Here is a 9,966-nt window from a genome sequence, read left to right on the forward strand (position 1 = left end):
GTGAGTGGCCTTCGAAGGGACATTCAAGATGTGGTAGAGCTACAAGAATATTCTTCTTTGGAAAATATAGTTCACCTTGCTAGTAAAATTGAAAATCAACTTGCAAGGAAAAATGCTTTCAAAAATTCTTCTAAGGATAGCTACTACCACTCTTCTTGGAAAAATAAAAATAGCTCTTTTTCAAATATCCCTTCTAAGGACTCTACTTTCAAACCTAGAGATTCTAAGCCTTCCACTTCCACTTCTAGACCTAAATCACCAACTAAATCGTCTAGTAAGAATTGTTTTAAATGCTTAAGCCATGGACATATTGCTTCTAATTGCCCTTCTAAACGAAATATGTATATGCATGATAGGGTAGAGGGTAGTGAGCATGAGTCCGAATCTTCTAGACATTCCTCACCTTCTAGATCCCCAAGTGAGAGTGAGAGTGAAAGCCCACATGAGGGTGACCTATTAGTAATAAGACGCATGCTTGGACAAGTTTTAAAACCTTTTGATGACACTCAAAGAGAAAATATTTTTCATTCAAGGTGTCTTATTAATGATAGGGTATGCTCTTTGATTGTGGATGGGGGGAGTTGTGCGAATGTGGCAAGCACAAGAGTGGTAGACAAACTTGGATTACCTACCATCTCTCATGCCAAGCCCTACAAGTTACAATGGTTAAGTGAGGTAGGTGAGATTGTTGTTAACACGCAAGTCCTCATTACTTTTTCTATTGGTAAATAGAAAGATGAGGTCTTGTGTGATGTTGTCCCAATGGAAGCTACTTATATTCTTTTAGGTAGGCCATGTCAATTTGATAGAAAAGTTTTTCATGATGGCTTTACCAACAAAATTTCTTTTAACTTCCATGGGCACAAAGTCATTCTTAAGTGTCTCTCTCCAAAGGAAGTACATGAGGACCAAGTCAAAATGAGAGAAAAGAGAGAGAAAGAAAATGATAAAAAAAGTTCCAAGAGAAGCCTTCTCATGTCCATACAACAAGTTAAAAAGGTAATAGTTACTCAAAAGCCTATTTTTTTAGCTATGCCTAGAACTATTGAATGTGAGTCGGCTAAGGATAGTCCCACATGTTTGGACAATTTGGTAAGGGAATATGAAGATGTGTTTCAAGATCCTTCTAAAGGCTTACCACCTCTAAGAGGGATTGAACACCAAATAGACTTCATGCCCGGGGTTTCTTTACCAAATCGCCCTGCATATAGGACCAATCCCCAAGAGGCCAAAGAGATTCAACAACAAGTTGAGGATTTATTAGCTAAGGGGTGGGTACAAGATAGCATGAGCCCATGTGCTATGCCTGTCATACTTGTCCCAAAAAAATATGGGACATGGAGGATGTGTACGGATTGTCGCGCTATAAATAACATTACCATCAAATATAGGCATCCCATTCCTAGGTTAGATGACTTGTTGAATGAATTACATGGGTCTAAAATATTTTCCAAAATTGATCTTAAGAGTGGTTACAATCAAATTCGAATTAAACATGGTGATGAATGGAAAACCGCTTTTAAGACCAAATTTGGTTTATATGAGTGGTTGGTCATGCCTTTTGGCTTGACTAATGCTCCTAGTACCTTCATGCGACTCATGCATCATGTATTAAGAGCTTTTCTTGGCAAGTTTGTTGTGGTTTATTTTGATGATATTCTTATATATAGCTTGTCTTTAGAAGATCATGAGTCACATGTTAGACAAGTTTTAGAAACTCTTAGGAAGGAGAAGTTATATGCTAATCATGCTAAATGTTTCTTTGCATTAGATCATATAGACTTCCTAGGGTTTGTGGTAAGTCATAAAGGGGTGCATGTAGATCAAACAAAAGTTGCAGCAATTCAACATTGGCCTACACCCACCAATGTCAATGAGGTACGAAGTTTTCATGGACTTGCTAGCTTTTATAGGCGGTTTGTGAAAGACTTTAGTACAATTGCCGCACCATTAAATGCTATAGTAAAGAAGGATGTGGTTTTTAAGTGGGGACAAGAACAAGAAATTGCTTTTCAAACTTTGAAGGAAAAATTGACTAAAGCCCCCATTTTAGCCCTTCCTAACTTTGCTAAGACATTTGAAGTAGAATGTGATGCCTTTAATATAGGCATTGGGGCTGTTCTCATTCAAGAAGGACACCCCATAGCTTATTTTAGTGAGAAACTCAAAGGGAGTCATATCAATTACTCCACTTATGATAAAGAACTTTATGCTCTTGTTCGAGCTTTGCAAAATTGGCAACATTATCTTTTTCCAAAGGAGTTTGTGATCCATAGTGATCATGAGTCCCTTAAATATTTGAAAAGCCAAAGCAAGCTTAATAAGAGACATGCTAAGTGGGTGGAGTTTATTGAGCAATTTCCTTATGTGATCAAACATAAACAAGGTAAAATTAATGTGGTTGCCGATGCTCTTTCAAGAAGATATACCTTGTTAAATGTTTTGAATGTTCAATATTTAGGATTTGATTACATAAAGGAACTTTATCATGATGACTTAGATTTCTCTCTAATCTTTCAAGAGTGTTCCAAGGGAGGTCACAAGGACTTTTTCTTACATAATGGTTTTCTTTTTAAAGGGAAAAGACTTTGTGTTCCCCAAGGATCCATAAGACAATCTCTTGTTAGAGAGGCTCATGAGGGTGGGCTTATGGGACATTTTGGGGTAGCTAAGACTTTAGAAACATTGCATGAACATTTATTTTGACCTCACATGCGCAAATCCGTACATAGCTTCTGTGATAAATGCATAGCATGTAGGAAAGCTAAATCTAAAGTCCAACCCCAAGGTTTATATACCCCTCTTCCTATCCCTACAATGCCTTGGGTTGATATTTCTATGGATTTTATCTTAGGACTTCCCAAGATATCGAAGGGTAAGGATTCCATCTTTGTGGTAGTAGACCGTTTTTCTAAAATGGCTCATTTTATTCCATGCCACAAAGTGGATGATGCATGCCATATTGCAAATCTCTTCTTTAAGGAAGTTGTTCTTTTGCATGGACTTCCTAGAAGTATAGTATTCGATAGGGATTCCAAGTTCTTAAGTCACTTTTGGAGGACCTTATGGGGGAAACTTGGCACAAAACTTCTTTTTTCTACTACTTGCCACCCTCAAACTGATTGTCAAACTGAAGTGGTTAATAGAACTTTGGGTCAATTATTGAGATGCTTTATTTCTGGGAATCCAAGGGTTTGGGAGGATTTACTACCTCATGTTGAGTTTGCTTATAATAGGGTAGTAAATTCCACCACTCGCCATTCTCCTTTTGAGGTTGTTTATGGGTTTAATCCCCTCACACCTCTAGATCTTCTTCCCATTCCTATACTTGATGAGGTTCTATGCAAGGACGGTTTTGAAAAGGCTTCTTTTATTAAAGACTTGCATACCCACATCAAGTTACAAATTGAGAAGAAAGTTGGTAAGTATGTTGAAACTGCCAACCAAAGGAGAAAGGCATTAATCTTTGAGCCCGACGATTGGGTTTGGCTTCATTTGAGAAAAGGATAGATTTCCTTCTCTAAGGAAGTCCAAACTTATGCCTCGTGGTGATGGCCCTTTCCAAGTCATCAAGAGGATTAATGATAATGCCTATGAGTTAGATATGCCTAATACTTATCTTGGTAGTAATTCTTTCAATGTTACTGATTTAACTCCTTTTGATGCAGGTTTTCCAAATTCGTGGACGAATTCTCTCCAACCCGGGGAGTATGATGGAAACCAAGTAGAGGACACCCAAGCCCATGACGCCCAAGCCCAAGAAGGGGCCCAAGCCCAAAGAATCACTAGGAGCATGGCAAGAGCTTTAGGACTCTTCTTATTTCTATTGTATAGAGTAGGGGTGCGGATATTAAATAAATAGGTGTGAATGTATTAGAGAGAGTCACATTGTCCATGTGACTTAGTAGGGGGGTGTAGGTGTCATATAGGAGGTGCCAAAACTAGGAAGGAAGTCACACCTTCCTCATGCTCTAGTTGGCGCCATTTTAGTGTCATTTAGGAGGGAATTTGCATTTGATTTAGCTTCTCATTTCAGCACCTCTTAGACTATAAATAAGGTGCTTGCCTTTGTAAATTTCAGAATTGGAAATTAGATGTAGAGAAACTATACTCAAGTTTAGAGAGAAATTGTGAGTTTTGTTGTCTCCTTCTTCCTTTGCCTTATCTTGTGTGCCAATGGAGAGCTTCAAGTGGCGGCAACCTTTCACTTATCTTGGAACAAGACTCCAAGTGGCGTGATGCAGTTCCAAATTCTCAAATCCAGCAAGCTTCGTCCAATAAGTGTTCATTCTTTCATCTTTTGCAATTTCAATCGGTAGTTTGGTTTGTTTTAGTGTTCTTCATCCTTTTCACCGTTTGGTTTTGTATTTCTTAGCTTGTTCTTCAATTTCTGTTCGATTCTTGTGTTTCTGTTTTCAATTGCGCTTTTATCTTGTTCCATGGAAGTGTACAAGGAAATATCATTCTTATTGAGTTTGGATCATCATTTTGGAAGGTTATGACTCCATTGATGATTCCTTAAGCTTCCTTGATTCCATTTCTGTTTTCAGCTTGTTGTCTTGTGGTTTTAATTTCGTTTCCTTTGTTTTAAGCACTCCTTGATCCTTAAATTGTTGTTAATTTTCTCATATAATGTTGTATTCAAAATTTTTAAAGTGTCTATGTTCAATTCAACTCATATGAGAAACAAATTTTGAATTTTGTAATTTGTTGTTGAGGGAGGTGAGTTGTTCAAGAAGATCACGTGGTTGACAAACTGGATGGAATAAATATTAATTAAAAACAGAAATGGAACATTTAATTTATTGGGCCTGGGCCGGTGTGACAGAAAAAAAGAAAGTAGTGAAAATGAAGAACTAAACAGAGAAAAAAGAGAGGAGGATAATAAAAAATGGCGCTTCTATTTTCTGTGTTCATGTCCCCCAATTCCTTGTTCGTTGGACTGTTTCTTCCTGCACCTCCATATCTTCTTCTGGCACCTCCATACCCAACATGAAAATACAATTTTATCCTTCTTGTGCCACCCCCATAGAATAGCTTTCGGATTATGTAATCCAGAAACGCATTTGAAAAAAGACTTCCGGATTACATAATCCGGAAGTTAAAAAAGACTTCCAGATTATGTAATCCGGAAAGTAATCATGCATATGAAAAAAGACTTCCGGATTATATAATCCGAAAGCTAATTACAAATTTGAAAAATGACTTCCGGATTATGTAATCCAGAATATTACAAAGGGGTATTTTTGGAATTACGAAAATATATGGAGGTGAGAGAAGAAGGTATGGAGGTGCAGGAAGAAGCAGCCTGTTCGTTGTTTCCGTTGATGTCTAACACCAATGCTTTCTCCAAAAAACTCAGGACCCAAATCCAATCACCTGCTTCCACCAACATTTTTTCACCCAAAAACTCGACACCACTCTATTATCCATCGCTGATTCCTTCTAGAAGATTAGCTCTGGGCCGCTGCCCGTCTCCGCGTCCGATCGTTCCATCAATTTCGCCCTGACGCCTTCGGAATCCCACTCAGTCTCTCATTTCAATCTTCTCCTACTCAAGTCCACGGTATTCCCTCTTGAACTTATTCCTTTTTTGTTCGTAGTGCTGAAGTAAATGACTGTTGTGGTTTCTCTTTTCTAACGACAGTGAGGGAAACAGACATCACACTCTCAAAGAATGAGACGAAGGCACAGCAGCAACAACGATGCAGACAAACAGAAATCCAAAGCTCCAACTTCATCAAAATTAGATTCAGAGCACTCGTCATTCTGCTGTTCACACAAACGAATCTTCCTTCTCTGCTTGGCGTTCCGAATGGTGAATTCCGTTTTAGTGCAGACTTATTTCAACCCCGACGAACACTGGCAGGGCCCCGAAATCGCACATCGCGTCGCGTTTGGGTACGTTCCATTAATTTCCCTTTCATTTTTCCGTTAAACCTCCGTTTGTTTCTTCGCCGATGACACGTAAGCTCTGATCTGGCAGGTACGGTCACTTAACGTGGGAGTGGAAACAGGGTATCCGAAGCTACTTGCATCCCATGTTCTTCGTTCCGCTTTATAGGCTCCTCGCCTTACTGCATCTTGATAACCCGTGGGTTATGGTAAACACTTTAAATCTAAATGTAGCAGCTTAACCTAATAATTCATGTATACTTTTCTTATATGTTTCATAGGTATAGTTCCATTAATTATAATTTTATGACCACTAATATGGAACTATTCTAATTTCACCAAAATCAGTATTGAGTTTGAGGGTTGCATATACAGATGAAATAATTTTCAAAACAAGTTTTATTACCAATATTAGTCTTCCTCCACTTGAATAAAATTGTATCCTGTAATTAATTGTAATTTGAATGTAATAAATATATGTATTTTATACTGTCTTGTGATTGTTGTAGTGTAAGATAAAGTTTGTTACATTTTATAATGTTTATATTTAAAGTCGTGTCTGTGTGATTTTTAATTGGTTTAATATGTTAAAATCTTTACACTGACTGAAAATTAACCTATCGAGTTTTTGTACAATATTTTTTAGATGAGGGCTCCGCGGCTTCTTCAGTCTGTGTTCTCTGCAGTTGGTGATTTATACTTGTACAAGCTTTCTAAGATTCTTTTTGGTGATTCTGTTGCAAAATGGACAGTATCCTACGATTTTGCCCACTCTCTTTTTTCTTTTAAATCGGGTGTGTTTAATGTTAGAAATTCTTGCTGCTTTACATTTTATGTACTACATATGCATATGAAAACTTAACTCTGTCACAGCTCTTTTCGCAGTTGTCCAATTGGTTTATGTTTTATTGTTTTTCTCGAACGCTATCGAATAGCTTGGAGACTGTTCTTACACTTGTGTCTCTTTACTTTTGGCCTTGCATGAGATCTTCCAGCAACTATTCCTTTGTTTCAAGGAAGTGGGGTTTAGCTGTGGCAGCAGTGGCTTGTGCTATCCGACCAACAAGTGCAATTACATGGTTGTATGTCGGTCTGCTTGAGCTTTTAAAGTCACATGATAGATTCAAATTCATTTTTTTGGAGGTGGCTCCTATTGGGTATGTTTTTGGACTGTTTACATGCTCTTATTTTTACCAGTTTATATTCTTAGAAAGCTTCTTGACATCCGGGGAAGGATGTGTAAGGATACCTGAATTTTGTGTTATTTTCCTTGTGTTTCCCAATAACTAGGATTTATTCAGACAGTGAGAATTTTTATTGTAGCATATAAAAATTCCATCAAATTTATTTATTTTATTGCACTTACTATAATCTTTAATTTGACATGTCAGTGCAATTCGAAATTTAATTACATTTCATGTCAGAAAATAACATCAGTAACTCAAAAGTTAAGGTAAATTAATTTAATAAAATCTTTAGAAAGTATCAGAATCACTGCTTCTGATTAAAAGGAACAAGAAATGTATTTGTATTGAATAATGTTTTTGTTGTCATGAGATTCAAGTCATCACTCTCCTTGGCTCCATTCCATTCTATTCCATTCCATGTGCCCAGGAGATTCACCTAACAAACTAATAAATTCTGTGACTTTTTCTTCCACATGAACATTGGAAGACACCTTTCCTGAAAGTTCACACATTTTACGATTTATTGTTATGAAAATACAATCTTGTCAAGTAATTGTTCTTTTAGAGAATCGTGTATTATCATATGTTAATTTTCATTTTGCTTCCCTTGTCCCTGAAGACCATTAACACTTGGGTGTACTCTATCAGGATCCTGGTGCTTGGACTTACCTGCTTATTAGACCGTTTCATGTACGGCACATGGGTTCTAGTACCACTTAATTTTCTAAAATTCAATTTTCTCTCCTCGGGTGGAGACTATTATGGAACACACAAGTGGCACTGGTACTTCACTCAGGGATTTACAGTTATGATCCTCTCTTACTTACCATTTTGTATAGCTGGTATAATTTATTCCAAACAATGGAAGTTTTCTGGCCTTCTTGCATGGGTTTTAGGTTTCTACAGTTTATTAGGTCACAAAGAATTCAGGTATTTCAATCTGAAATTTTACTTAAGCATGTTATCTTGTACCCGGTTTGTTGAGTTTAGCTTGATCTGTGATAATGATCACTGTGTGAGGTACAGGTTTGTCTTGCCAGTTCTTCCCATAGCTCTGATGTTCTCTGGTTACTCTTTAGCTGCAATAGAAGATCCTCGTTCTGCAAGGTATAAAGGAAAAGAATCTTCAAAAACGCATACCAGATGCTCTCCCAAGATGGGCATTGCTATATTATTTTTGCTTGCCACCAATATCCCAATGGCTTTGTATATGAGTTTGATTCATCAGGTCTCTCTCCTCTTCCCTCCCTGTCTTTACTTGTACTTGATGCTGCTATTATACATTAAGAGCATGTCTGGACAAATTTCTCCAAAATAAATTATAGAAAAAAAAATGAATCGAGTTTCTCCATAAGTTAAAATTAGTTTATGAAGCATAAGTTAATTTGTCAAAATTTTGTCACGTAGTTTCTCTAAATTTTTATTTTTTTTTAATTTGTGCATAAGTTAATTTTAAATTATAGAGAAACTCGTTTTTTTCCCTTTTTTTTCTTTTCTATAAATTCTTATGAAGAAATTTGTCCAAACATGCTCTACTCTATTTAGAATCTTCTTTCAATTTGATGTGCTTGTTTATTATATATCTAGAGTTGAGCAATAAAATCTTCTGTAAGAACCTAGAATATTCAATACAGTCTCTCTTTTCTGACAGAGAGGACCTGAAGATGTCATGAACCACCTTGCTAGAGAGGTTCGCCATGGGAAAGTGAACAGCATCCTATTCCTAACGCCATGCCATGCGACTCCGTACTATTCCATGCTGCATCATAACCTGCCAATGCAATTTCTGGACTGCACACCAAGGTTTGGAGTTTCGAATTGTGTCATCGCTTCTAATCTTAATTGGAAGTTAAATAAGTTCATAATTTATGTTAATGTATATTGTTTAGCAGTGAAGAGAAAGGAGTACCCGATGAGTCCGACCGTTTCTTGATGGACCCTGTTTCTTTTGTGTCTGAATATGCTAAAAACGTGTCTATGGCCAGCCACATAGTTTTATTTGATTCAGAAGAACAAAAACTGAAGAACCTTTTAATTTCATTTAATTATGGGGAGGTAATTGATTAGACTGTCTCAAGTTAATTATTTCTCAGTTTTTTTATTCTTCTTAATACTGGTAATTTGTCCTCATTTTTTTAATTAACATCGGGATTTCAACAACAGGAAAAAAGATTTTTTAACGCTCACTTCAAGGTAGATCGTGATCTTCAAGCTTCAGTTGTTGTATACGTTCGAAGAAGATAGAAATACTGATATAATCTACAGCAAATTTGGCTTTGTGACAGTTCAATTTATCATTTCACGATGCAGCAATCCAAATTTTGACTCTGGTAATTTGGTCTCGAATGAATTCATGTTGTCCTTTAATTGACTGCTTACCAGGAAATTTGCAGTAGACAGCTTGTAAATACCCTTTCAATATATTTTTAGAAGTGATCTACATTTTCTGAAAAAGATGAATAACAACTTGCGCGATCTCTCTTCGAGGTAGATAACATATACTTCAATCAAGCAGGGTTCTTAATGTTGAGATAATATTTATTATTTAATATTCGTAACTATATATAGATACTAGGTGTAAAAAGACATGTTGAATTTGATCTTTCTAGCTGTTGCAACTTAGTAGATACTAGAATATGTTCTTATAATGCTCCGCGCCCCAAATGTTCCGTCTAAGGCTTTAAGCCTTACAATGTATGCTTAATATAATCATCAAGGGAAGCTATTCCATGCCATTAAAGCTGACCTTCGTCAACCAGATTTGCTGAAATGGCAAAACACGTTACATTGATTTCTGGAATGAAAGGAAAAAAAGAAGTAATAGGAGCTGAGGTAGGTAGGGATGTTGTGAAAATTACTTGACAAGAATAGACACTAAATCATA

At 36.7% G+C, this 9,966-nt stretch overlaps 1 protein-coding gene across 5 annotated transcripts; it reads left to right on the forward strand.

Moving 5' to 3' along the window:
- Nucleotides 1-5,295: 5,295 nt before the first annotated feature.
- Nucleotides 5,296-9,536, forward strand: LOC137807387 (Alg9-like mannosyltransferase family). 5 transcript variants are annotated; one of them, XM_068608011.2, is made up of 10 exons: nt 5,296-5,566; nt 5,648-5,901; nt 5,987-6,104; nt 6,542-6,646; nt 6,769-7,052; nt 7,731-8,012; nt 8,109-8,310; nt 8,734-8,885; nt 8,972-9,137; nt 9,246-9,536. In XM_068608011.2, the coding sequence occupies exons 2-10, from the start codon at nt 5,678-5,680 to the stop codon at nt 9,324-9,326; spliced, it is 1,614 nt and encodes a 537-aa protein (XP_068464112.1). In that variant the 5' UTR covers nt 5,296-5,566; nt 5,648-5,677; the 3' UTR covers nt 9,327-9,536. The 5 variants fall into 5 exon arrangements, with proteins under 5 accessions (XP_068464112.1, XP_090156941.1, XP_090156942.1 ...); XM_090300815.1 differs by having other exon boundaries at nt 5,306-5,566; nt 6,542-6,689; XM_090300816.1 differs by having other exon boundaries at nt 5,308-5,566; nt 6,542-6,689; nt 8,975-9,137.
- Nucleotides 9,537-9,966: the final 430 nt, after the last annotated feature.

Source organism: Phaseolus vulgaris, chromosome 3, assembly GCF_051622355.1.
Source record: "Phaseolus vulgaris cultivar YP4 chromosome 3, ASM5162235v1, whole genome shotgun sequence".
Lineage (NCBI taxonomy): Eukaryota > Viridiplantae > Streptophyta > Magnoliopsida > Fabales > Fabaceae > Phaseolus > Phaseolus vulgaris.

Excerpts from the sequence above, each read along its gene's own strand:
- LOC137807387 (XM_068608011.2), top strand. The coding sequence starts at position 5,678 with ATGAGACGAAGGCACAGCAGCAACAACGATGCAGACAAACAGAAATCC. Across the intron at positions 6,105-6,541 it reads TTGATAACCCGTGGGTTATG|ATGAGGGCTCCGCGGCTTCT; the intron begins GTAAACACTTTA and ends AATATTTTTTAG. Across the intron at positions 7,053-7,730 it reads TTGGAGGTGGCTCCTATTGG|GATCCTGGTGCTTGGACTTA; the intron begins GTATGTTTTTGG and ends GTACTCTATCAG.